This window comes from Haliotis rufescens, unplaced genomic scaffold (assembly GCF_023055435.1).
Source record: "Haliotis rufescens isolate VD_foot unplaced genomic scaffold, xgHalRufe1.0.p SCAF_2, whole genome shotgun sequence".
In the NCBI taxonomy this organism is placed as follows: domain Eukaryota; kingdom Metazoa; phylum Mollusca; class Gastropoda; order Lepetellida; family Haliotidae; genus Haliotis; species Haliotis rufescens.
This window is the reverse complement of record NW_025963890.1, coordinates 4,965,069-4,992,889: the sequence shown is the minus strand read 5'-3', so window position 1 is coordinate 4,992,889 and position 27,821 is coordinate 4,965,069. Positions and strand designations below refer to the sequence as shown.

Below are 27,821 nucleotides of genomic sequence, written 5' to 3'. Positions count from 1 at the left end.
TCAGCGAGTCTGACCACCCGATCCCGTTAGTCGCCTCTTACGACAAGCAAACTCGCCTTTTACTGCAAGCATTGGTTGCTGAAGATCTATTCTAACTCGGATCTTCACGGGTCTATCATATGGTAATGATACCAGGTGTTCGTGAAAAAGTAAACGTATCCTGCCCTAACGGAGCAACATCACAAACACACGCAAAGGCTAGTAGACTGTTCACCTGAAAAAAACACGGCAACACCTGGCACAAGTCAAAATAGGGGATTACCGAACACCAGTTTGGTCACTAAAGCGTCAAATTGGGAAATATCCTCCACATGTGTACCACAAAACAAGCTGAAAGGTTTGTAGACCATTATCAACATGGTACTGGTCCGAGTAATATCGTCAGGATGAGTATTTAGAGTAAGCATGTGTGGGTATGGGATGATATGTATATTACTTTATTCCCTTAGTTTAACAGATCAATCATCCAAAAAGCGTGGATTCCGGACTGAAGGGGTTTCCAGACAAAAGGGGTTTCCGGACTGACGGAATTGTCTGACTTACGGGTTTTCCGGACTAACCGGGTTTCTGGTCTAACGGGGTTTCTGGGCTTATGTGGTTTCCGGACTAAATGGTTTCTGAACTGATGGGTTTTCCAGTCTATTGAGTAAGAGGGTTTCCGGGATAACAGGGTTACCACACTAACGGGGTTTCCAGACTATTTGGGTTTAGAGACCAACAAGTTTTCCAAACTAATGGGGTATCCAGACATTGTGTTACCAAGCTAACGGGGTTTCCAGACTAACGGTATTCCGGACTAAGGGGGTTTCCGAACTGATGGGGTTTCCGAACTAACAGGGTTTCCAGAATCATGGCATTTCCGGACTACCAAGGTTTCCGGACCAACAGGTTTTCCAGACTAACGAGGTTTCCGAACTAACCGGCTTTAGGACTAAACAGGTTACTAGACTAACGTGGTTTCTGGGCTAACGTTTTTTTTTCAGACTAATGAGTTTTCCGGACTAGCGTGGTTACCAGGCTTACAGGGTTTCCGGGAAAAGGGCGTTTCCAGGCTAACAGGGTTTCCGGAATAAGGGGTTCCAGGCTTACAAGGTTCCGGAATAAGGGCGTTTCCAGGCTAACAAGGTTTCCGAAATAAGGGGTTCCAGGCTTACAAGGTTACCAGGCTTACTAATGGGCTTTCTGGAATCCTGGGACTTCTGGACAAACGGGATTTCTGGTCTACGGGGTTTCCGAACTGATAGGGGTTTCCGGACAAACAGGATTTCCGGACAAACGAGGTTTCCAGGATAACTATTCAGAACTAATAGGGTTTCCGCAATCACATGATTAATTGGGTTTCCAAACTAACAGGGTTTCGGGACGAACGGGGTTTCGGAACTTAAGGGGTTTCCAGACTACCGGGATCTCTGGACTAGCGAGGTTTCCGAGCTACTGGGGTTTCCGGTCTTACCAAATTTCCGGACTAATGGGGTTATGGCCGGCGTGGTGATTCTCTGATAGCGTATATTGTTGATAACGTTGCAGTTGCCTACCAAGTCCAGATCTGCTTTAAAGGTTACATTTCTTATTGGAAATAGGAAAAGAACATTTGCTCTGTCACTGGCACTAATTTGAGAAATGCCCCTAGTGTTCCATCTGACGACCATGACTTAATTATAACTATTATTTGAGTGAGTGAGTGAGTGAGTGAGTGTTGTAAATGTTGATAGGTACGTAGATTAATGAGCAGCTAGATTCTTAAGGTACAGTATCTATAATGTATATAACGCAACCTACTTTGAAATACGAAGAAGACCTGTCTTACTTCGACTATATTTCATTGCATATATGTTAAATAACCTGCCGAGATAATACTTTATTTGACTCGATGTCAAGATGTAAATGTGCTTAGTCGGTCAATTGCTTACGAACTTGATCGTCAAATCGTTCCTTCTCCGCCAAGATTATAGTTTTTAGAGCTACTCCCTGTCGCCTTTTGAACAATATACTTCCTTCATGACCCTGGTGGTCAGACTTCAGTCAGCTGACCGCGCACTATGTGTAGGTCACAGCGGTCAGTGTCCGGACAACGGCAAAACACCCGTGACCTTTAGCGGAAATAGACACACCCAAGAAACCGTCAGTTGCAGGTCGTGAAGCGAAGAAGTGAGGCTATTGTTTGTTTACATAACAAGAAATGACGGAAGCTGTCTTTGATCTCATATAAGACACCTCGAATATTATAAATTGTCCATATGTCGTTTTAGAAACCTTTCGTATTCTAACATACATAAACACAAACTGTTTCTTAAGCGTCGCATTGCAGCGTTTGTCAGTCTACATCTGTACAGTGGGCGTCACATTGCAGCGTTTGTCAGTCTATATCTGTACAGTGGGCGTCACATTGCAGCGTTTGTCAGTCTATATCTGTACAGTGGGCGTCACATGACTGTGTGTGTCGGTCTATATCTGTACAGTGGGCGTCGCATTGAAGCGTTTGTCAGTCTTTATCTGTACAGTGGGCGTCCCATGACTGTGTGTGGCGGGATATATCTGTACAGTGGGCGTCACATGACTGTGTGTGTCCGAATAGATCTGCACAGTGGGCGTCAGATGACTGTTTGTCGGTATATATCTGTACAGTGGGCGTCACATGACTGTGTGTGTCCGAATAGATCTGTTCAGTGGGCGTCCCATGACTGTGTCCGAATAGATCTGTACAGTGGGCGTCACATGACTGTATGTGTCCGAATATATCTGTACAGTTGGCGTCACATGACTGTGACGGTATATATCTGAACAATGGACTTCACATGAAAACATGTCAAGCTTTACATCTTTACAGAGAACGTGGCATGCCAGCATTTATAGCAAGCTTGTCCATAGTGCTGACAGTATCACTGGCACCCAAATAACACCGCGAGTCACGTTCGCCACCTGGCGGGACAGGGAGTGAGTTCTACAGACTGTAATTTGTCTGTTTGTTTGTTGTTTAACGCCGCACTCAGCAATATTCCAGCTATATGACGGCGGTCTGTAAGTAATCGAGTCTGGGCCACACAATCCAGTGATTGACATCATGAGCATCGATTCACACAATTGGGACCGATGACATGCATCAACCAAGTCAGCGAGCCTGACAACCCGATCCCGTTAGTCGCCTCTTAAGACAAGCATAGTCGCCTTTTACGTCAAGCATGGGTTGCTGAAGACCTATTCTACCCCGGATCTTCACGGGTCGCCCCTGTAATAATGAATTGTAAACACTTATATTATCGACAACTGCGTGTATGCAGAGAAGCACAATTGTTCAGCAGCATTTTCATTTGAAAACTAAACTGGTTTAAATGTAAATTTAGAAAATATATGAATGTACACGGTCATTGAGACTCATCTCAAGCACAACGCCAGTGCAGTTTTAACCTTCAAGGAAATACATAGACTTGATCAATATGATAGTAAATAATCTAACTATAATAACCAGGAACGCATGCAGTTAGTTTGTCACCTGGACTACATATGGGTATATTGATGTTAATATGAACTGTAAATCTTGAAAGTAACGCGAGCGTGAATTAAATGCGAAAAATGAGAGTGGTCTTTGTTCGCATTAATGAAACATCGCATTCATGAGAGAGAGCTTTATTTCAGTAAATATTTATTGAGCAGCAGTTGTAACAACTTATAACAATGTCATTCAAAGAATAGGAATTACACCATAGGCATCCGGTGAGTGATCACTGCTTGGGTCAAGAGTTCTACCCACTTGTGTCAAACTAGGCATCATGACCACTCCAATCAGTGAACTGTTTTCGGTTCAATTCTTTTATTGCCTTTGAACTTCCTTTATGCCAGTCAACAGAATAAACATAAAAACTGTGTGTTGTGTTTAGAAAAACAATGGTTATTAGTATACATTTGATTCCAATCGTTGTGGCTGCGGCAATAATCTGTACAAAGGGACTATGTAGGCAGCCAGAAACTACTCGAATCATGAAAGATCATTAGCCTCTGTTCGCCCCAGACGTTTCCAGCTAAACATAATCTGACATCAGAGTCGAATGACCGGGCTGCTCCAGAATAGCCAGTTTACGTTTCACGGCTACTGGTCCAAGGGAAGTAACTCCTGATGTGTCTAACTAACAACCTGCATAATATTGACAGTTTTGAGACCGCTTCGCCAGTGCAGTGAAGAGAGGAAAGTATGGTGAAATTGGTTTAACGTCGCATTCAGGATTATTTAACATATAGCCACGTGTGTGTGTGCGTGCGTGCGTACGTGCGTGCGTGCTCGTGTGTGTGTCCCGGATCTCAGTTCTTCCAGTAGAACCATAACTGAATATATCCAGATTCTCGTGGTGTAGGTGAAAAAATTCTGACTGTCGCGTAAAACAACATTCACTCGCTCTAGGGCAGTACGCGTCATCTTCACATCTTCAATCATAATGTACTTCACCTTGTCATATCTCAGTTGGACACTTCTTAAGCGTTAATGCTCGAGTTCTTATCGCAAGGATAAGTGGTGGTAATGGCTTTTCCACCTTTGTAAGTGTAAAATGCACGGGAAATTTGGAAATATTGTCATGAAAGTAATCGGACATATAAGTATAAAAACTGGCTTTTCTATAATTTGCGAATTTGGGATAAATAACTTGACCCAGCCAGAACAGAACTATGGTTACAATGTTTTCACCATGTGTTCGCAAGTCTCAACATACATCACCTGAGAAAACACCTTGTGTTGAGGACTTGTTCCGATTCAACTACCACTACCAGAAAAAAACTCTCCCAAAAACCTTCTAATTATCTTTTTAGACAATTGTCCAGCTATACTTTAGTGTTGTTATGAGGTCAAACGATGCAAGTCTTTAAAATAAATAAATCTAGCTGCTCACTGACCATTTGAACATTTCTGATAAATGTCAAAACTATTATTTAAGATCCTTACATAAATTTTATTTTCATTTTTCTAAAATGTCTTGAAATACAGGCTCCAATTACCAGAAGATCTATGTAAGGTATTGTTGTTAGATGCTCGTTTTCAAACCGAGAAACCTAACTGCACTTACAAATCCTACGGGCGTATGTTAGACCATAGAAAAAACGAAAGAACGTATCTTTCTACACAGCATAACATATATAGCTCTAAGCAGAAAACGAAGTGCCCAGTGGTTGTAGGTCGGCCACACAGTGGTCAGTATCGTACTGTCGACCACTCCTGTAAAATCGCCGTGGACACTACACGGACATCAAAGGACGTGTGACCTCAGAGGGAAGTTCATTCAGACATATATAGAACTAGTGACCGCGGACAATACGTTCATAACGCCCTACCTGTTGAGTGCATGCACAGCCTTGTTGAGTCTTTGAACCCAGGCCGGACCGCACAACCAGAACTTAGCACTAAACCTGGTGCAAGACAGTGAAATGTAAATGTGCTTTGATTGGTTCCGTCCCATGGGTTCACATGTGTGATTGAGAGAATGTTGTCGACTGTCAGCGCTATTTTTGCTGGGTCTGCGCCAGGCAAATCAGTTGTAAATCAGTTGTAAAGTGATGATGTAAAGTATGAACAACCATATGGGGATTGCCGTCAGTTTTTTTATGTAGGTCTGCATCACATCGGGCGAGTGAGTGAGGTAGATAACAACAGATAATTCATTACTGACTCAATACAGGATTTAGCCTGGACAGAGGACGCGTGACTGCATGACCAAGGACACCCACGACGATAACGATGCTTTATATCCCGTCAGTAGACGAATTCTTATTCAGTGTAAGGAGAACAAAATACCACAGTTTACGTGGAATGCACACACAGCATAGACCCTATGATGGTTGACTGCATTATTTATTGTCATTTAATATTCACCGCTGTGATCTCATATGTCCTTGTCAGTTTTTGATAGGAATAATCAGACATGCCATTAATTTATTTATACACTTGACATATTATGAGAATCAGTTTTATGAATCATTAAGAAAGAAAAATATCCCTACTAAGTTGAGTGCAATATATAGAGCAGTTAGCCGTGATTTAAGAGTGAGGAGTTGGTTTAATGCCGCTTTCAACACTATTTCAGTTATATCACGGCGTGACAGCTTAATGTGGGAGGAAAGCCCGAAGTGATGCAGGTCTCAGACGTTTACCACTTCGGTGAAAGCCACGAGCACGGGTATGGTGCTGACAAACCTTGAAACATAATCGGGGCGAACCTGGATTTGCCTCCACATCATAGGTTTCTGACGTGCCTAAGGGACGCAACTATGCATAGCGATTCTGGCCCCTCGTGCCCCCATGATATAAGAACTTGTTCCTTGACTTACGTCCTAAATCTCTTGTGTTTCTATGGGAGCAGGACAACTGCCACGTGCCCCCATGATATAAGAACTTGTTCCATGACTTACGTCCTAAATGTCTTGTGTTTATATGGGAGCAGGACAACTGCCACGTGCCCCCATGATATAAGAACTTGTTCCATGACTTACGTCCTCAATGTCTTGTGTTTCTATGGGAGCAGGACAACTGCCACCCGGACATTTACCACCGGACAATCTATTTGGACAAATGATGATTTGTAGATTTTTCGATCGAGAGGGTAGCTGGGTACATTGATGGTCTCGGCCGACCCTCGAGGACAAGGCTAAGAATAGGCTTCTTACACTCGCTTGGCGATACTAAATGGGATCGGGTGGTCAGGCTCTGTGACTTGGTTGATTGCGTATCATCGTACTCCGACAGCTTGGACGTCAATATGAAATTTCTGACTCTTGATATGTTATTTGAAGGTCGCGATGATATACATAAAACCCACTGACCGGTATTTTACTGACCAGTGTCTTGGTTTGGTGTGAGTAGTTAGAACGGTACTGAACATCGATGGCGGCACGACTAGACCAAAACCAATAACTATTGCTCGTCCTGAAGACACGGAATACTTTCAACAACCAGCATGGTAATAAGAAGCATGTTTATATAAACTCTGCATAGCTAAGGTCATATATCTAACTTCCCCCGTGGGGAATCCGGATGAGACAAAAGCTCTCTAGAAGCCCATGTTTGTCATAAGAGACGATTAAGTGGATCGAGTGTTCATGATCTGTGACTTGGTTGTTTGCTGCGTATCGCAATTCCGTTGATCGATGCTCATGATATCACTCACCAGATCGATTATTTACAAAACGCCGTCATATGGCTGGACTTTTGCTAGGTGTGGCGTTAAACATAACACAAACAAACAAACAAGCAAACAAACAAACAAACTCCCTTTCTCAGTCACCCTTTGTTCCTGTTAGCGGAATTAATTGTCATGGGTCGACATTCTTTGATGAAAACGGAGTGAGTGAGTGAATTTTGGTTTAACGCCCCTGTGAACGCCCCCTAACGCCCCAGTATTTGTTTGTTTAACGCCACACTCAGCAATATTCCAGCTACATTTCAATTACATCACGGCGTGGGGGCTTGAAGTGGCGGGAAAGCCCGAAGTGATGCAGGTCTGAGACGTTTACCACTTCGGTGAAACCCGTGGGTAATGGTGCTGACAAAACTAGAAACATAAACAGGGAGAATCTGGGATTTGAGCCTACGATCATAGGTTTCTGACACGCCAAAGGGACGCAACTCTGCACCGCGAAGTCACACACATATGTTCTTAGTTATGGAATGGGTTGAAAAACAATGGTGTATTCATATCACGTCTGACATATCAAGGCACGACTGACCTTTTCTTAAATTAACGATAGTAACTGAAACCCAAACTAACAAGTAACACAAAGCATATGAATAAGGGGTCGAACTTCATGTTTAGCTTTCCAAACGTTTTTATAATAGACATAGCTACTTTGTCCGGACATGGGGAGGACATTTCCAAATTTGACGGATCAGTGACAAAAATGATGTCCGATGCAATTCCGTATTTTGGCCTGTGCCTTGTGCTCCCGTATTATTTCAGGTGAACAGTTGACTTGCTTTTGCATGACTTGTGTTTGTGACGGGGCTACCTGTGGGACAGGATACGCTCCCCTTTTCGCGAACACTTGGTACCATCTTAATTTGATAGTGATTCATTTAACACATGCTTACAATATAGTGGGAATCGTACAACGGACTATGGAGATTTGTTATGATTATGAAAAGGGTTTTGTTGCGTTTAGTTTCGTAGAGCTAATTTCTGATCTGATATCGTTTAATAACTACCAAATATCAAGTCCCTTCCCTGATTTACTCACGTGATCTAGAAATAAAGGAGACAGTGGGACCACCTCTTCTGTTTCACGTTTAGATTTATGCACAAAGATTCAGAGTGACAAAACACTCCCAACAAGACTGTAAGACAAGAAGGATGACTTCAACTTTCCAGAAGTCAATTTTACCTTTATGTGGTGCAATATTTCAGCAGCTCAATCAGCACCAGCAGCTCAAGCCTTTGGTGTCTACATTTCACCTTTGAGGTACAATCGAGCACACCTTTTTTTAAAGTAGATTTCAAAGAGGGTCATACGTTTGTTGCTGAAAAATTGTTTGATCAAGGTTACAACATTCAAGGACTCAGAAAAGCTTTCATTTTTTCTTATGGTAGACATGTGGAGGACATTTCCAAATCTGACGCATCAATGAAAAACAGGATGTCCGATGCAATTCCCTATTTTGACTTGTAAAATATGTTCCCGTGTTTTTGTTCAGGTAAACAGTTGACACTTGCCTTTGTCTGGGTTTACTATGAGTGCCACCGGTGTGGCTCACCTTTTCGCGAACACCTGGTATTTTTCGCCACTATTTGAGAGTGATTCGTTAACACATGCTCGTGATACAGTCGGAATCCTACAATGGACTCATTATGGCCATGGAAAGGGGTTTATCGCTTTTATAAAATGGTATATAGGAGTAACTGGACAAGTTGCAGAACTGTTATTATGTACAATACCTTTATTCAAATTCAATACATCATATGCAAGAAACAAAAGATGAACAATAATACTGTAATTCTTTATGTACAAGACATTATGGCAGGTATTCACTGCTATAGCAACCTCTAATGTAGCGATCGATGATATATACATGAACCAGATTGCTACGTGGTGCATCTGTGTTACACGGAATGAAGTGGTTATGCACACTAAGGACGATAGGTACAAGACAATGAACACGAATAAATCAATGCATACCGGATGCCGAATTAATATGTTGAATATTAAAGAGAGAAAATAAATGAATTAGACCAATGAAAAAGTTCTATAACTTCTAACACAATGTTGATAAACAAATATACATTACATGTGAATAACAATGAAGTAAATCACTAGAAGGTACACATTTTCATCATTCACATAAAAACGTCCCAGCATGAGAAGGCAATTTTAATTAAAAATGAAAAACAATACACTACTTTTAGTCAATGAACGAATGCTTTTATAAGACTGTGACTATTACTTTATGTTCGGTGTCGACGGTTTGTAATTAAAGTGATATACCGATTCGATGTATCAGTGTATTTCTATTTTTCCTGATTTTCAGTGCATTAACTCGATAACAACACATCACATGTCAACCATGAACCAGTTATGAAAAAGAACAAAATAACAGAAACAAATGAAGTATAAAATCAATGAGTTGAGTACAAAATCCATACCCGAACTTCTAAAGCGATCACCTGATATCCTTCAGAACATTTATGAGGTCAAGTATATCCATTAATGAAACATATACTAGTGCCCATAACTGTGTTTCCTCCCTGGCGTTATTGCGATTAACATTCAGCTAATTTAACCCCATAACACATGAAAATCTTCTTCAATTTCGAAATTTAACGACTAATAAAGTTCCTTCAGTCCAGTGACGTAGGCTGCTAAGGTCTCAAATGAAACTTGTTTTTAATCTGTTGTGAAGGACACCCAGTGACCACAAGGAAACAGACACACAGACACAGACGCACACACTCACACGCACACGCACACTCACACGCATACGCACAGAGACACGCATCTCCCCTTTATGTGTTAGATGCTATGCCCCTCCTTGCATCATAAACAAAGGGACCATTTTCTCTAAGACATATTTCTTTCCGAAAATATCAGCCTTTGCGTCTCTCAGATGCCGGTGGACGACATTGCGCGGGGTACATCCTACCCGGAAGAAACTGATGTCACCTGTGAATAAAAAGAATAGAAAGTCTAGAGTTTTGAGGAAAAACGTTAATAAATGCAGGAAGAATAGATATGCAAGTTCTAAAGGACTATAAAAGTAAGATTCTAAATCACAAAAGGGATTATATATTTATTCTTACATATTTTACATACACAAAGATCCATTACCTTGGTCGATGTTCATACAGTTAACTACTGTAGATGCTGATTTTTCATCCGATTCCCCATCACAAAGGACAGCATCAAGTTTATGACCTGCAGAAAGACAAGCAGTATTAACATCTTGAATCTGAAGTGGATATTTTGTTTACAAAATGTTTTAAATAGAAATAACACCAGGTGATCCATTACAAATGATGCAACACACACAAATCAACAGCAATTGCAAAAAGACACAACTGTGACGAACCAAGGGAGTTGATAAGCATGTCGTGGTGAGTGCTGTCAGCTCCTCCACTGGGATTGCCCGATGTGATGGCAATTGGACCAGACACAGACACGAGGTAGGCCAAGACGGAACTGTCAGGAATGCGGATGCAGATGTTGTCCTTTGTTCCAACGATATCGTAGGCATCACCGACCCCAAGATTGTACATCCATTCTCCTTTGGGTACAACACAGCTGATACCACCTGGGTAGCATCTTTCCATGAAGTTCCAAAGGAGAGGACTGAAGTTGGGCTTGGCTGCTTTCAACTGATCCAGGCTGGACAGACACAGACAGATGGGTTTTGTTGCAGGACGTTCCTTGACTGTGTAGAGTCTTCGGATGGACTCGGGATGTTTGCAGGAGGCTCCTATGGCATACACGGTGTCTGTGGGAGTTCCAACCACACCACCATTACTCAGAATAGCAGCGGCGGCTCTCAGATCGGAGGATTTATTTGACTCGTACAGTGTGCATGGAGGGTAGCTTGTTTTGCCTTCAATTTCTGCTTTGGCGTCCTCCAAATGCTTGTCCACAATTTCATGTGGTGTACACCCAACTCGAAAATAGGTGATCTCACCTGCAAAAGCAAGGGGGGATTTGATGTGAAGAGAAAATGCAAGCAGGGTGGCTTTCGTTTTACAGAAAGAGTGATTCAGTATTACAAACGACTGGACTTTGCCTTAGCTGAGAAATATCTTGGCAAAACGCTTACATTCTTTATTACACATCCAGGACATGCTACAATTTGACAAAATGTACTCATAATGACAACACTCGAATAGTTTGGTTGGGACTCCAAATGATATCCTCATGTATTCAGAGTGGCAAAGAAGTCTTTCTCATGAGTCACACATACCTTGGTCGATGTTCATACAGTTGACAACTGTTGATGCGCTCAGCTCTCTTGAATCGCCATCACAGATCATGCCATCAAGCTTATGGCCTGCAAAAGAAATCCCGTATTGTATCAAAAGAATATGAAATTGCACATGCTTCTCATCTTAAGTAATAACATCATTGGGATCATATCCACTTCAGTAAATTCTATTTCCTTGCACTTTCAAGATATTGTAGCCAGATAAGTGCTTCAAGAGTCACCGTGACTTTTGATGCTGTTACCATTATTCCCATTTAAGTTGGCTTTTTATTGAAGCGATCATCTAAGGTGTAGAATGCTGCACCATGTAGTAGCCTGATTTGAGAACGTGAACCTACCCAGTGAATTGATAAGCATGTCATGGTGAATGCTGTCAGCTCCTCCACTGGGATTGCCCGATGTGATGGCAATTGGACCAGACACAGACACGAGGTAGGCCAAGACGGAACTGTCAGGAACACGGATGCAGATGTTGTCCTTTGTTCCAACGATATCGTAAGCATCACCGACCCCAAGATTGTACATCCATTCTCCTTTGGGTACAACACAGCTGATACCACCTGGGTAGCATCTTTCCATGAAGTTCCAAAGGAGAGGACTGAAGTCGGGCTTGGCTGCTTTCAACTGATCCAGATTGGACAGACACAGACAGATGGGTTTTGTTGCAGGACGTTCCTTGACTGTGTAGAGTCTTCGGATGGACTCGGGATGTTTGCAGGAGGCTCCTATGGCATACACGGTGTCTGTGGGAGTTCCAACCACACCACCATTACTCAGAATAGCAGCGGCGGCTCTCAGATCGGAGGATTTATTTGACTCGTACAGTGTGCATGGAGGGTAGCTTGTTTTGCCTTCAATTTCTGCTTTGGCGTCCTCCAAATGCTTGTCCACAATTTCATGTGGTGTGCACCCAACTCGAAAATAGGTGATCTCACCTGCAAAAGCAAGGGGGGATTTGATGTGAAGAGAAAATGCAAGCAGGGTTGCTTTCGTTTTACAGAAAGAGTGATTCAGTATTACAAACGACTGGACTTTGCCTCAGCTGAAAAATATCTTGGCAAAACGCTTACATTCTTTATTACACATCCAGGACATGCTACAATTTGACAAAATGTACTCATAATGACAACACTCGAATAGTTTGGTTGGGACTCCAAATGACATCCTCATGTATTCAGAGTGGCAAAGAAGTCTTTCTCATGAGTCACACATACCTTGGTCGATGTTCATACAGTTGACAACTGTTGATGCGCTCAGCTCTCTTGAATCGCCATCACAGATCATGCCATCAAGCTTATGGCCTGCAAAAGAAATCCCGTATTGTATCAAAAGAAAGTGAAATTGCACATGCTTCTCATCTAAAGTAATAACATCATTGGGATCATATCCACTTCAGTCAATTCTATTACCTTGCGCTTTCAAGATATTGTAGCCAGATAAGTGCTTCAAGAGTCACCGTGACTTTTGATGCTGTTAACATTATTCCCATTTAAGTTGGCTTTTTATTGAAGCGATCATCTAAGGTGTAGAATGCTGCACCATGTAGTAGCCTGATTTGAGAACGTGAACCTACCCAGTGAATTGATAAGCATGTCATGGTGAATGCTGTCAGCTCCTCCACTGGGATTGCCCGATGTGATGGCAATTGGACCAGACACAGACACGAGGTAGGCCAAGACGGAACTGTCAGGAACACGGATGCAGATGTTGTCCTTTGTTCCAACGATATCGTAAGCATCACCGACCCCAAGATTGTACATCCATTCTCCTTTGGGTACAACACAGCTGATACCACCTGGGTAGCATCTTTCCATGAAGTTCCAAAGGAGAGGACTGAAGTCGGGCTTGGCTGCTTTCAACTGATCCAGATTGGACAGACACAGACAGATGGGTTTTGTTGCAGGACGTTCCTTGACTGTGTAGAGTCTTCGGATGGACTCGGGATGTTTGCAGGAGGCTCCTATGGCATACACGGTGTCTGTGGGAGTTCCAACCACACCACCATTACTCAGAATAGCAGCTGCGGCTCTCAGATCGGAGGATTTATTTGACTCGTACAGTGTGCATGGAGGGTAGCTTGTTTCGCCTTCAATTTCTGCTTTGGCGTCCTCCAAATGCTTGTCCACAATTTCATGTGGTGTGCACCCAACTCGAAAATAGGTGATCTCACCTGCAAAAGCAAGGGGGGATTTGATGTGAAGAGAAAATGCAAGCAGGGTGGCTTTCGTTTTACAGAAAGAGTGATTCAGTATTACAAACGACTGGACTTTGCCTCAGCTTAGAAATATCTTGGCAAAACGCTTACATTCTTTATTACACATCCAGGACATGCTACAATTTGACAAAATGTACTCATAATGACAACACTCGAATAGTTTGGTTGGGACTCCAAATGACATCCTCATGTATTCAGAGTGGCAAAGAAGTCTTTCTCATGAGTCACACATACCTTGGTCGATGTTCATACAGTTGACAACTGTTGATGCGCTCAGCTCTCTTGAATCGCCATCACAGATCATGCCATCAAGCTTATGGCCTGCAAAAGAAATCCCGTATTGTATCAAAAGAAAGTGAAATTGCACATGCTTCTCATCTTAAGTAATAACATCATTGGGATCATATCCACTTCAGTAAATTCTATTTCCTTGCACTTTCAAGATATTGTAGCCAGATAAGTGCTTCAAGAGTCACCGTGACTTTTGATGCTGTTACCATTATTCCCATTTAAGTTGGCTTTTTATTGAAGCGATCATCTAAGGTATAAAATGCTGCACCATGTAGCAGCCTGATTTGAGAACGTGAACCTACCTAGTGAATTGATAAGCATGTCATGGTGAATGCTGTCAGCTCCTCCACTGGGATTGCCCGATGTGATGGCAATTGGACCAGACACAGACACGAGGTAGGCCAAGACGGAACTGTCAGGAACACGGATGCAGATGTTGTCCTTTGTTCCAACGATATCGTAAGCATCACCGACCCCAAGATTGTACATCCATTCTCCTTTGGGTACAACACAGCTGATACCACCTGGGTAGCATCTTTCCATGAAGTTCCAAAGGAGAGGACTGAAGTCGGGCTTGGCTGCTTTCAACTGATCCAGATTGGACAGACACAGACAGATGGGTTTTGTTGCAGGACGTTCCTTGACTGTGTAGAGTCTTCGGATGGACTCGGGATGTTTGCAGGAGGCTCCTATGGCATACACGGTGTCTGTGGGAGTTCCAACCACACCACCATCACTCAGGATAGCAGCTGCGGCTCTCAGATCGGAGGATTTATTTGACTCGTACAGTGTGCATGGAGGGTAGCTTGTTTTGCCTTCAATTTCTGCTTTGGCGTCCTCCAAATGTTTGTCCACAATTTCATGTGGTGTGCACCCAACTCGAAAATAGGTGATCTCACCTGCAAAAGCAAGGGGGGATTTGATGTGAAGAGAAAATGCAAGCAGGGTGGCTTTCGTTTTACAGAAAGAGTGATTCAGTATTACAAACGACTGGACTTTGCCTCAGCTTAGAAATATCTTGGCAAAACGCTTACATTCTTTATTACACATCCAGGACATGCTACAATTTGACAAAATGTACTCATAATGACAACACTCGAATAGTTTGGTTGGGACTCCAAATGACATCCTCATGTATTCAGAGTGGCAAAGAAGTCTTTCTCATGAGTCACACATACCTTGGTCGATGTTCATACAGTTGACAACTGTTGATGCGCTCAGCTCTCTTGAATCGCCATCACAGATCATGCCATCAAGCTTATGGCCTGCAAAAGAAATCCCGTATTGTATCAAAAGAAAGTGAAATTGCACATGCTTCTCATCTTAAGTAATAACATCATTGGGATCATATCCACTTCAGTAAATTCTATTTCCTTGCACTTTCAAGATATTGTAGCCAGATAAGTGCTTCAAGAGTCACCGTGACTTTTGATGCTGTTACCATTATTCCCATTTAAGTTGGCTTTTTATTGAAGCGATCATCTAAGGTATAAAATGCTGCACCATGTAGCAGCCTGATTTGAGAACGTGAACCTACCCAGTGAATTGATAAGCATGTCATGGTGAATGCTGTCAGCTCCTCCACTGGGATTGCCCGATGTGATGGCAATTGGACCAGACACAGACACGAGGTAGGCCAAGACGGAACTGTCAGGAACACGGATGCAGATGTTGTCCTTTGTTCCAACGATATCGTAAGCATCACCGACCCCAAGATTGTACATCCATTCTCCTTTGGGTACAACACAGCTGATACCACCTGGGTAGCATCTTTCCATGAAGTTCCAAAGGAGAGGACTGAAGTCGGGCTTGGCTGCTTTCAACTGATCCAGATTGGACAGACACAGACAGATGGGTTTTGTTGCAGGACGTTCCTTGACTGTGTAGAGTCTTCGGATGGACTCGGGATGTTTGCAGGAGGCTCCTATGGCATACACGGTGTCTGTGGGAGTTCCAACCACACCACCATCACTCAGGATAGCAGCTGCGGCTCTCAGATCGGAGGATTTATTTGACTCGTACAGTGTGCATGGAGGGTAGCTTGTTTTGCCTTCAATTTCTGCTTTGGCGTCCTCCAAATGCTTGTCCACAATTTCCTGTGGTGTGCACCCAACTCGAAAATAGGTGATCTCACCTGCAAAAGCAAGGGGGGATTTGATGTGAAGAGAAAATGCAAGCAGGGTGGCTTTCGTTTTACAGAAAGAGTGATTCAGTATTACAAACGACTGGACTTTGCCTCAGCTTAGAAATATCTTGGCAAAACGCTTACATTCTTTATTACACATCCAGGACATGCTACAATTTGACAAAATGTACTCATAATGACAACACTCGAATAGTTTGGTTGGGACTCCAAATGACATCCTCATGTATTCAGAGTGGCAAAGAAGTCTTTCTCATGAGTCACACATACCTTGGTCGATGTTCATACAGTTGACAACTGTTGATGCGCTCAGCTCTCTTGAATCGCCATCACAGATCATGCCATCAAGCTTATGGCCTGCAAAAGAAATCCCGTATTGTATCAAAAGAATATGAAATTGCACATGCTTCTCATCTTAAATAATAACATCATTGGGATCATATCCACTTCAGTAAATTCTATTTCCTTGCACTTTCAAGATATTGTAGCCAGATAAGTGCTTCAAGAGTCGACGTGACTTTTGATGCTGTTACCATTATTCCCATTTAAGTTGGCTTTTTATTGAAGCGATCATCTAAGGTATAAAATGCTGCACCATGTAGCAGCCTGATTTGAGAACGTGAACCTACCTAGTGAATTGATAAGCATGTCATGGTGAATGCTGTCAGCTCCTCCACTGGGATTGCCCGATGTGATGGCAATTGGACCAGACACAGACACGAGGTAGGCCAAGACGGAACTGTCAGGAACACGGATGCATATGTTGTCCTTTGTTCCAACGATATCGTAAGCATCACCGACCCCAAGATTGTACATCCATTCTCCTTTGGGTACAACACAGCTGATACCACCTGGGTAGCATCTTTCCATGAAGTTCCAAAGGAGAGGACTGAAGTCGGGCTTGGCTGCTTTCAACTGATCCAGATTGGACAGACACAGACAGATGGGTTTTGTTGCAGGACGTTCCTTGACTGTGTAGAGTCTTCGGATGGACTCGGGATGTTTGCAGGAGGCTCCTATGGCATACACGGTGTCTGTGGGAGTTCCAACCACGCCACCATCACTCAGGATAGCAGCTGCGGCTCTCAGATCGGAGGATCTATTTGACTCGTACAGTGTGCATGGAGGGTAGCTTGTTTTGCCTTCAATTTCTGCTTTGGCGTCCTCCAAATGTTTGTCCACAATTTCCTGTGGTGTGCACCCAACTCGAAAATAGGTGATCTCACCTGCAAAAGCAAGGGGGGATTTGATGTGAAGAGAAAATGCAAGCAGGGTGGCTTTCGTTTTACAGAAAGAGTGATTCGGTATTACAAACGACTGGACTTTGCCTTAGCTGAGAAATATCTTGGCAAAACGCTTACATTCTTTATTACACATCCAGGACATGCTACAATTTGACAAAATGTACTCATAATGACAACACTCGAATAGTTTGGTTGGGACTCCAAATGACATCCTCATGTATTCAGAGTGGCAAAGAAGTCTTTCTCATGAGTCACACATACCTTGGTCGATGTTCATACAGTTGACAACTGTTGATGCGCTCAGCTCTCTTGAATCGGCATCACAGATCATGCCATCAAGCTTATGGCCTGCAAAAGAAATCCCGTATTGTATCAAAAGAAAGTGAAATTGCACATGCTTCTCATCTTAAGTAATAACATCATTGGGATCATATCCACTTCAGTAAATTCTATTTCCTTGCACTTTCAAGATATTGTAGCCAGATAAGTGCTTCAAGAGTCACCATGACTTTTGATGCTGTTAACATTATTCCCATTTAAGTTGGCTTTTTATTGAAGCGATCATCTAAGGTATAAAATGCTGCACCATGTAGCAGCCTGATTTGAGAACGTGAACCTACCTAGTGAATTGATAAGCATGTCATGGTGAATGCTGTCAGCTCCTCCACTGGGATTGCCCGATGTGATGGCAATTGGACCAGACACAGACACGAGGTAGGCCAAGACGGAACTGTCAGGAACACGGATGCAGATGTTGTCCTTTGTTCCAACGATATCGTAAGCATCACCGACCCCAAGATTGTACATCCATTCTCCTTTGGGTACAACACAGCTGATACCACCTGGGTAGCATCTTTCCATGAAGTTCCAAAGGAGAGGACTGAAGTCGGGCTTGGCTGCTTTCAACTGATCCAGATTGGACAGACACAGACAGATGGGTTTTGTTGCAGGACGTTCCTTGACTGTGTAGAGTCTTCGGATGGACTCGGGATGTTTGCAGGAGGCTCCTATGGCATACACGGTGTCTGTGGGAGTTCCAACCACGCCACCATCACTCAGGATAGCAGCTGCGGCTCTCAGATCGGAGGATTTATTTGACTCGTACAGTGTGCATGGAGGGTAGCTTGTTTTGCCTTCAATTTCTGCTTTGGCGTCCTCCAAATGTTTGTCCACAATTTCCTGTGGTGTGCACCCAACTCGAAAATAGGTGATCTCACCTGCAAAAGCAAGGGGGGATTTGATGTGAAGAGAAAATGCAAGCAGGGTGGCTTTCGTTTTACAGAAAGAGTGATTCGGTATTACAAACGACTGGACTTTGCCTTAGCTGAGAAATATCTTGGCAAAACGCTTACATTCTTTATTACACATCCAGGACATGCTACAATTTGACAAAATGTACTCATAATGACAACACTCGAATAGTTTGGTTGGGACTCCAAATGACATCCTCATGTATTCAGAGTGGCAAAGAAGTCTTTCTCATGAGTCACACATACCTTGGTCGATGTTCATACAGTTGACAACTGTTGATGCGCTCAGCTCTCTTGAATCGCCATCACAGATCATGCCATCAAGCTTATGGCCTGCAAAAGAAATCCCGTATTGTATCAAAAGAAAGTGAAATTGCACATGCTTCTCATCTTAAGTAATAACATCATTGGGATCATATCCACTTCAGTAAATTCTATTTCCTTGCACTTTCAAGATATTGTAGCCAGATAAGTGCTTCAAGAGTCACCATGACTTTTGATGCTGTTAACATTATTCCCATTTAAGTTGGCTTTTTATTGAAGCGATCATCTAAGGTATAAAATGCTGCACCATGTAGCAGCCTGATTTGAGAACGTGAACCTACCTAGTGAATTGATAAGCATGTCATGGTGAATGCTGTCAGCTCCTCCACTGGGATTGCCCGATGTGATGGCAATTGGACCAGACACAGACACGAGGTAGGCCAAGACGGAACTGTCAGGAACACGGATGCAGATGTTGTCCTTTGTTCCAACGATATCGTAAGCATCACCGACCCCAAGATTGTACATCCATTCTCCTTTGGGTACAACACAGCTGATACCACCTGGGTAGCATCTTTCCATGAAGTTCCAAAGGAGAGGACTGAAGTCGGGCTTGGCTGCTTTCAACTGATCCAGATTGGACAGACACAGACAGATGGGTTTTGTTGCAGGACGTTCCTTGACTGTGTAGAGTCTTCGGATGGACTCGGGATGTTTGCAGGAGGCTCCTATGGCATACACGGTGTCTGTGGGAGTTCCAACCACGCCACCATCACTCAGGATAGCAGCTGCGGCTCTCAGATCGGAGGATTTATTTGACTCGTACAGTGTGCATGGAGGGTAGCTTGTTTTGCCTTCAATTTCTGCTTTGGCGTCCTCCAAATGTTTGTCCACAATTTCCTGTGGTGTGCACCCAACTCGAAAATAGGTGATCTCACCTGCAAAAGCAAGGGGGGATTTGATGTGAAGAGAAAATGCAAGCAGGGTGGCTTTCGTTTTACAGAAAGAGTGATTCGGTATTACAAACGACTGGACTTTGCCTTAGCTGAGAAATATCTTGGCAAAACGCTTCCATTCTTTATTACACATCCAGGACATGCTACAATTTGACAAAATGTACTCATAATGACAACACTCGAATAGTTTGGTTGGGACTCCAAATGACATCCTCATGTATTCAGAGTGGCAAAGAAGTCTTTCTCATGAGTCACACATACCTTGGTCGATGTTCATACAGTTGACAACTGTTGATGCGCTCAGCTCTCTTGAATCGCCATCACAGATCATGCCATCAAGTTTATGGCCTGCAAAAGAAATCCCGTATTGTATCAAAAGAATATGAAATTGCACATGCTTCTCATCTTAAGTAATAACATCATTGGGATCATATCCACTTCAGTAAATTCTATTTCCTTGCACTTTCAAGATATTGTAGCCAGATAAGTGCTTCAAGAGTCACCATGACTTTTGATGCTGTTAACATTATTCCCATTTAAGTTGGCTTTTTATTGAAGCGATCATCTAAGGTATAAAATGCTGCACCATGTAGCAGCCTGATTTGAGAACGTGAACCTACCTAGTGAATTGATAAGCATGTCATGGTGAATGCTGTCAGCTCCTCCACTGGGATTGCCCGATGTGATGGCAATTGGACCAGACACAGACACGAGGTAGGCCAAGACGGAACTGTCAGGAACACGGATGCAGATGTTGTCCTTTGTTCCAACGATATCGTAAGCATCACCGACCCCAAGATTGTACATCCATTCTCCTTTGGGTACAACACAGCTGATACCACCTGGGTAGCATCTTTCCATGAAGTTCCAAAGGAGAGGACTGAAGTCGGGCTTGGCTGCTTTCAACTGATCCAGATTGGACAGACACAGACAGATGGGTTTTGTTGCAGGACGTTCCTTGACTGTGTAGAGTCTTCGGATGGACTCGGGATGTTTGCAGGAGGCTCCTATGGCATACACGGTGTCTGTGGGAGTTCCAACCACGCCACCATCACTCAGGATAGCAGCTGCGGCTCTCAGATCGGAGGATTTATTTGACTCGTACAGTGTGCATGGAGGGTAGCTTGTTTTGCCTTCAATTTCTGCTTTGGCGTCCTCCAAATGTTTGTCCACAATTTCCTGTGGTGTGCACCCAACTCGAAAATAGGTGATCTCACCTGCAAAAGCAAGGGGGGATTTGATGTGAAGAGAAAATGCAAGCAGGGTGGCTTTCGTTTTACAGAAAGAGTGATTCGGTATTACAAACGACTGGACTTTGCCTTAGCTGAGAAATATCTTGGCAAAACGCTTACATTCTTTATTACACATCCAGGACATGCTACAATTTGACAAAATGTACTCATAATGACAACACTCGAATAGTTTGGTTGGGACTCCAAATGACATCCTCATGTATTCAGAGTGGCAAAGAAGTCTTTCTCATGAGTCACACATACCTTGGTCGATGTTCATACAGTTGACAACTGTTGATGCGCTCAGCTCTCTTGAATCGCCATCACAGATCATGCCATCAAGCTTATGGCCTGCAAAAGAAATCCCGTATTGTATCAAAAGAAAGTGAAATTGCACATGCTTCTCATCTTAAGTAATAACATCATTGGGATCATATCCACTTCAGTAAATTCTATTTCCTTGCACTTTCAAGATATTGTAGCCAGATAAGTGCTTCAAGAGTCACCATGACTTTTGATGCTGTTAACATTATTCCCATTTAAGTTGGCTTTTTATTGAAGCGATCATCTAAGGTATAAAATGCTGCACCATGTAGCAGCCTGATTTGAGAACGTGAACCTACCTAGTGAATTGATAAGCATGTCATGGTGAATGCTGTCAGCTCCTCCACTGGGATTGCCCGATGTGATGGCAATTGGACCAGACACAGACACGAGGTAGGCCAAGACGGAACTGTCAGGAACACGGATGCATATGTTGTCCTTTGTTCCAACGATATCGTAAGCATCACCGACCCCAAGATTGTACATCCATTCTCCTTTGGGTACAACACAGCTGATACCACCTGGGTAGCATCTTTCCATGAAGTTCCAAAGGAGAGGACTGAAGTCGGGCTTGGCTGCTTTCAACTGATCCAGATTGGACAGACACAGACAGATGGGTTTTGTTGCAGGACGTTCCTTGACTGTGTAGAGTCTTCGGATGGACTCGGGATGTTTGCAGGAGGCTCCTATGGCATACACGGTGTCTGTGGGAGTTCCAACCACGCCACCATCACTCAGGATAGCAGCTGCGGCTCTCAGATCGGAGGATTTATTTGACTCGTACAGTGTGCATGGAGGGTAGCTTGTTTTGCCTTCAATTTCTGCTTTGGCGTCCTCCAAATGTTTGTCCACAATTTCCTGTGGTGTGCACCCAACTCGAAAATAGGTGATCTCACCTGCAAAAGCAAGGGGGGATTTGATGTGAAGAGAAAATGCAAGCAGGGTGGCTTTCGTTTTACAGAAAGAGTGATTCGGTATTACAAACGACTGGACTTTGCCTTAGCTGAGAAATATCTTGGCAAAACGCTTCCATTCTTTATTACACATCCAGGACATGCTACAATTTGACAAAATGTACTCATAATGACAACACTCGAATAGTTTGGTTGGGACTCCAAATGACATCCTCATGTATTCAGAGTGGCAAAGAAGTCTTTCTCATGAGTCACACATACCTTGGTCGATGTTCATACAGTTGACAACTGTTGATGCGCTCAGCTCTCTTGAATCGCCATCACAGATCATGCCATCAAGTTTATGGCCTGCAAAAGAAATCCCGTATTGTATCAAAAGAATATGAAATTGCACATGCTTCTCATCTTAAGTAATAACATCATTGGGATCATATCCACTTCAGTAAATTCTATTTCCTTGCACTTTCAAGATATTGTAGCCAGATAAGTGCTTCAAGAGTCACCATGACTTTTGATGCTGTTAACATTATTCCCATTTAAGTTGGCTTTTTATTGAAGCGATCATCTAAGGTATAAAATGCTGCACCATGTAGCAGCCTGATTTGAGAACGTGAACCTACCTAGTGAATTGATAAGCATGTCATGGTGAATGCTGTCAGCTCCTCCACTGGGATTGCCCGATGTGATGGCAATTGGACCAGACACAGACACGAGGTAGGCCAAGACGGAACTGTCAGGAACACGGATGCAGATGTTGTCCTTTGTTCCAACGATATCGTAAGCATCACCGACCCCAAGATTGTACATCCATTCTCCTTTGGGTACAACACAGCTGATACCACCTGGGTAGCATCTTTCCATGAAGTTCCAAAGGAGAGGACTGAAGTCGGGCTTGGCTGCTTTCAACTGATCCAGATTGGACAGACACAGACAGATGGGTTTTGTTGCAGGACGTTCCTTGACTGTGTAGAGTCTTCGGATGGACTCGGGATGTTTGCAGGAGGCTCCTATGGCATACACGGTGTCTGTGGGAGTTCCAACCACGCCACCATCACTCAGGATAGCAGCTGCGGCTCTCAGATCGGAGGATTTATTTGACTCGTACAGTGTGCATGGAGGGTAGCTTGTTTTGCCTTCAATTTCTGCTTTGGCGTCCTCCAAATGTTTGTCCACAATTTCCTGTGGTGTGCACCCAACTCGAAAATAGGTGATCTCACCTGCAAAAGCAAGGGGGGATTTGATGTGAAGAGAAAATGCAAGCAGGGTGGCTTTCGTTTTACAGAAAGAGTGATTCGGTATTACAAACGACTGGACTTTGCCTTAGCTGAGAAATATCTTGGCAAAACGCTTACATTCTTTATTACACATCCAGGACATGCTACAATTTGACAAAATGTACTCATAATGACAACACTCGAATAGTTTGGTTGGGACTCCAAATGACATCCTCATGTATTCAGAGTGGCAAAGAAGTCTTTCTCATGAGTCACACATACCTTGGTCGATGTTCATACAGTTGACAACTGTTGATGCGCTCAGCTCTCTTGAATCGCCATCACAGATCATGCCATCAAGCTTATGGCCTGCAAAAGAAATCCCGTATTGTATCAAAAGAAAGTGAAATTGCACATGCTTCTCATCTTAAGTAATAACATCATTGGGATCATATCCACTTCAGTAAATTCTATTTCCTTGCACTTTCAAGATATTGTAGCCAGATAAGTGCTTCAAGAGTCACCATGACTTTTGATGCTGTTAACATTATTCCCATTTAAGTTGGCTTTTTATTGAAGCGATCATCTAAGGTATAAAATGCTGCACCATGTAGCAGCCTGATTTGAGAACGTGAACCTACCTAGTGAATTGATAAGCATGTCATGGTGAATGCTGTCAGCTCCTCCACTGGGATTGCCCGATGTGATGGCAATTGGACCAGACACAGACACGAGGTAGGCCAAGACGGAACTGTCAGGAACACGGATGCATATGTTGTCCTTTGTTCCAACGATATCGTAAGCATCACCGACCCCAAGATTGTACATCCATTCTCCTTTGGGTACAACACAGCTGATACCACCTGGGTAGCATCTTTCCATGAAGTTCCAAAGGAGAGGACTGAAGTCGGGCTTGGCTGCTTTCAACTGATCCAGATTGGACAGACACAGACAGATGGGTTTTGTTGCAGGACGTTCCTTGACTGTGTAGAGTCTTCGGATGGACTGGGGATGTTTGCAGGAGGCTCCTATGGCATACACGGTGTCTGTGGGAGTTCCAACCACGCCACCATCACTCAGGATAGCAGCGGCAGCTCTTAGATCGGAGGATTTACGTGACTCGTACAGTGTGCATGGAGGGTAGCTTGTTTTGCCTTCAATTTCTGCTCTGGCGTCCTCCAAATGTTTGTCCACAATTTCCTGTGGTGTGCACCCAACTCGAAAATAGGTGATCTCACCTGCAAAAGCAAGGGGGGATTTGATGTGAAGAGAAAATGCAAGCAGGGTGGCTTTCGTTTTACAGAAAGAGTGATTCGGTATTACAACCGACTGGACTTTGCCTTAGCTGAGAAATATCTTGGCAAAACGCTTACATTCTTTATTACACATCCAGGACATGCTACAATTTGACAAAATGTATTCATAATGACAACACTCGAATAGTTTGGTTGGGACTCCAAATGACATCCTCATGTATTCAGAGTGGCAAAGAAGTTTTTCTCATGAGTCACACATACCTTGGTCGATGTTCATACAGTTGACAACTGTTGATGCGCTCAGCTCTCTTGAATCGCCATCACAGATCATGCCATCAAGTTTATGGCCTGCAAAAGAAATCCCGTATTGTATCAAAAGAATATGAAATTGCACATGCTTCTCATCTTAAGTAATAACATCATTGGGATCATATTCACTTCAGTCAATTCTGTTTCCTTCCGCTTTCAATATATTGTACCCAGATAAGTGCTTCAAGAGTCACCATGACTTTTGATGCTGTTAACATTATTCCCATTTAAGTTGGCTTTTTATTGAAGCGATCATCTAAGGTGTAGAATGCTGCACCATGTAGTAGCCTGATTTGAGAACGTGAACCTACCTAGTGAATTGATAAGCATGTCATGGTGAATGCTGTCAGCTCCTCCACTGGGATTGCCCGATGTGATGGCAATTGGACCAGACACAGACACGAGGTAGGCCAAGACGGAACTGTCAGGAACACGGATGCATATGTTGTCCTTTGTTCCAACGATATCGTAAGCATCACCGACCCCAAGATTGTACATCCATTCTCCTTTCGGTACAACACAGCTGATACCACCTGGGTAGCATCTTTCCATGAAGTTCCAAAGGAGAGGACTGAAGTCGGGCTTGGCTGCTTTCAACTGATCCAGATTGGACAGACACAGACAGATGGGTTTTGTTGCAGGACGTTCCTTGACTGTGTAGAGTCTTCGGATGGACTCGGGATGTTTGCAGGAGGCTCCTATGGCATACACGGTGTCTGTGGGAGTTCCAACCACGCCACCATCACTCAGGATAGCAGCGGCAGCTCTTAGATCGGAGGATTTACGTGACTCGTACAGTGTGCATGGAGGGTAGCTTGTTTTGCCTTCAATTTCTGCTTTGGCGTCCTCCAAATGTCTGTCCACAATTTCCTGTGGTGTGCACCCAACTCGAAAATAGGTGATCTCACCTGCTAAAGCAAGGGGGGATTTGATGTGAAGAGAAAATGCAAGCAGGGTGGCTTTCGTTTTACAGAAAGAGTGATTCGGTATTACAGACGACTGGACTTTGCCTCAGCTTAGAAATATCTTGGCAAAACGCTTACTTTCTTTATTACACATCCAGGAAATGCTACAATTTGACAAAATGTACTCATAATGACAACACTCGAATAGTTTGGTTGGGACTCCAAATGACATCCTCATGTATTCAGAGTGGCAAAGAAGTTTTTCTCATGAGTCACACATACCTTGGTCGATGTTCATACAGTTGACAACTGTTGATGCGCTCAGCTCTCTTGAATCGCCATCACAGATCATGCCATCAAGCTTATGGCCTGCAAAAGAAATCCCGTATTGTATCAAAAGAATATGAAATTGCACATGCTTCTCATCTTAAGTAATAACATCATTGGGATCATATCCACTTCAGTCAATTCTATTTCCTTCCGCTTTCAAGATATTGTAGCCAGATAAGTGCTTCAAGAGTCACCATGACTTTTGATGCTGTTACCATTATTCCCATTTAAGTTGGCTTTTTATTGAAGCGATCATCTAAGGTGTAGAATGCTGCACCATGTAGTAGCCTGATTTGAGAACGTGAACCTACCTAGTGAATTGATAAGCATGTCATGGTGAATGCTGTCAGCTCCTCCACTGGGATTGCCCGATGTGATGGCAATTGGACCAGACACAGACACGAGGTAGGCCAAGACGGAACTGTCAGGAACACGGATGCATATGTTGTCCTTTGTTCCAACGATATCGTAAGCATCACCGACCCCAAGATTGTACATCCATTCTCCTTTGGGTACAACACAGCTGATACCACCTGGGTAGCATCTTTCCATGAAGTTCCAAAGGAGAGGACTGAAGTCGGGCTTGGCTGCTTTCAACTGATCCAGATTGGACAGACACAGACAGATGGGTTTTGTTGCAGGACGTTCCTTGACTGTGTAGAGTCTTCGGATGGACTCGGGATGTTTGCAGGAGGCTCCTATGGCATACACGGTGTCTGTGGGAGTTCCAACCACGCCACCATCACTCAGGATAGCAGCGGCAGCTCTTAGATCGGAGGATTTACGTGACTCGTACAGTGTGCATGGAGGGTAGCTTGTTTTGCCTTCAATTTCTGCTCTGGCGTCCTCCAAATGTTTGTCCACAATTTCCTGTGGTGTGCACCCAACTCGAAAATAGGTGATCTCACCTGCAAAAGCAAGGGGGGATTTGATGTGAAGAGAAAATGCAAGCAGGGTGGCTTTCGTTTTACAGAAAGAGTGATTCAGTATTACAAACGACTGGACTTTGCCTCAGCTGAGAAATATCTTGGCAAAACGCTTACTTTCTTTATTACACATCCAGGACATGCTACAATTTGACAAAATGTACTCATAATGACAACACTCGAATAGTTTGGTTGGGACTCCAAATGACATCCTCATGTATTCAGAGTGGCAAAGAAGTCTTTCTCATGAGTCACACATACCTTGGTCGATGTTCATACAGTTGACAACTGTTGATGCGCTCAGCTCTCTTGAATCGCCATCACAGATCATGCCATCAAGCTTATGGCCTGCAAAAGAAATCCCGTATTGTATCAAAAGAAAGTGAAATTGCACATGCTTCTCATCTTAAGTAATAACATCATTGGGATCATATCCACTTCAGTCAATTCTATTCCCTTGCGCTTTCAAGATATTGTAGCCAGATAAGTGCTTCAAGAGTCACCATGACTTTTGATGCTGTTACCATTATTCCCATTTAAGTTGGCTTTTTATTGAAGCGATCATCTAAGGTGTAGAATGCTGCACCATGTAGTAGCCTGATTTGAGAACGTGAACC

The 27,821-nt window shown here is 43.3% G+C and overlaps 1 protein-coding gene across 1 annotated transcript in view; it reads right to left on the bottom strand.

Annotated features, from left to right (window-relative positions):
* Positions 1-9,886: 9,886 nt before the first annotated feature.
* LOC124112744 overlaps positions 9,887-27,821 on the bottom strand; it is a 33,544-nt gene continuing 15,609 nt past the window's right edge. Inside the window, exons 27-56 of the mRNA XM_048399182.1 lie at positions 27,466-27,552; positions 26,590-27,186; positions 26,231-26,317; positions 25,355-25,951; positions 24,996-25,082; positions 24,120-24,716; positions 23,761-23,847; positions 22,885-23,481; positions 22,526-22,612; positions 21,650-22,246; positions 21,291-21,377; positions 20,415-21,011; positions 20,056-20,142; positions 19,180-19,776; positions 18,821-18,907; positions 17,945-18,541; positions 17,586-17,672; positions 16,710-17,306; positions 16,351-16,437; positions 15,475-16,071; positions 15,116-15,202; positions 14,240-14,836; positions 13,881-13,967; positions 13,005-13,601; positions 12,646-12,732; positions 11,770-12,366; positions 11,411-11,497; positions 10,535-11,131; positions 10,294-10,380; positions 9,887-10,128 (exon numbers count right to left, since the gene is read on the bottom strand). Coding sequence (XP_048255139.1) covers positions 9,986-10,128; positions 10,294-10,380; positions 10,535-11,131; positions 11,411-11,497; positions 11,770-12,366; positions 12,646-12,732; positions 13,005-13,601; positions 13,881-13,967; positions 14,240-14,836; positions 15,116-15,202; positions 15,475-16,071; positions 16,351-16,437; positions 16,710-17,306; positions 17,586-17,672; positions 17,945-18,541; positions 18,821-18,907; positions 19,180-19,776; positions 20,056-20,142; positions 20,415-21,011; positions 21,291-21,377; positions 21,650-22,246; positions 22,526-22,612; positions 22,885-23,481; positions 23,761-23,847; positions 24,120-24,716; positions 24,996-25,082; positions 25,355-25,951; positions 26,231-26,317; positions 26,590-27,186; positions 27,466-27,552 — 9,806 coding nt within the window. The 3' untranslated portion in view covers positions 9,887-9,985. The remainder of the gene's footprint in view (positions 10,129-10,293; positions 10,381-10,534; positions 11,132-11,410; positions 11,498-11,769; positions 12,367-12,645; positions 12,733-13,004; positions 13,602-13,880; positions 13,968-14,239; positions 14,837-15,115; positions 15,203-15,474; positions 16,072-16,350; positions 16,438-16,709; positions 17,307-17,585; positions 17,673-17,944; positions 18,542-18,820; positions 18,908-19,179; positions 19,777-20,055; positions 20,143-20,414; positions 21,012-21,290; positions 21,378-21,649; positions 22,247-22,525; positions 22,613-22,884; positions 23,482-23,760; positions 23,848-24,119; positions 24,717-24,995; positions 25,083-25,354; positions 25,952-26,230; positions 26,318-26,589; positions 27,187-27,465; positions 27,553-27,821) is intronic.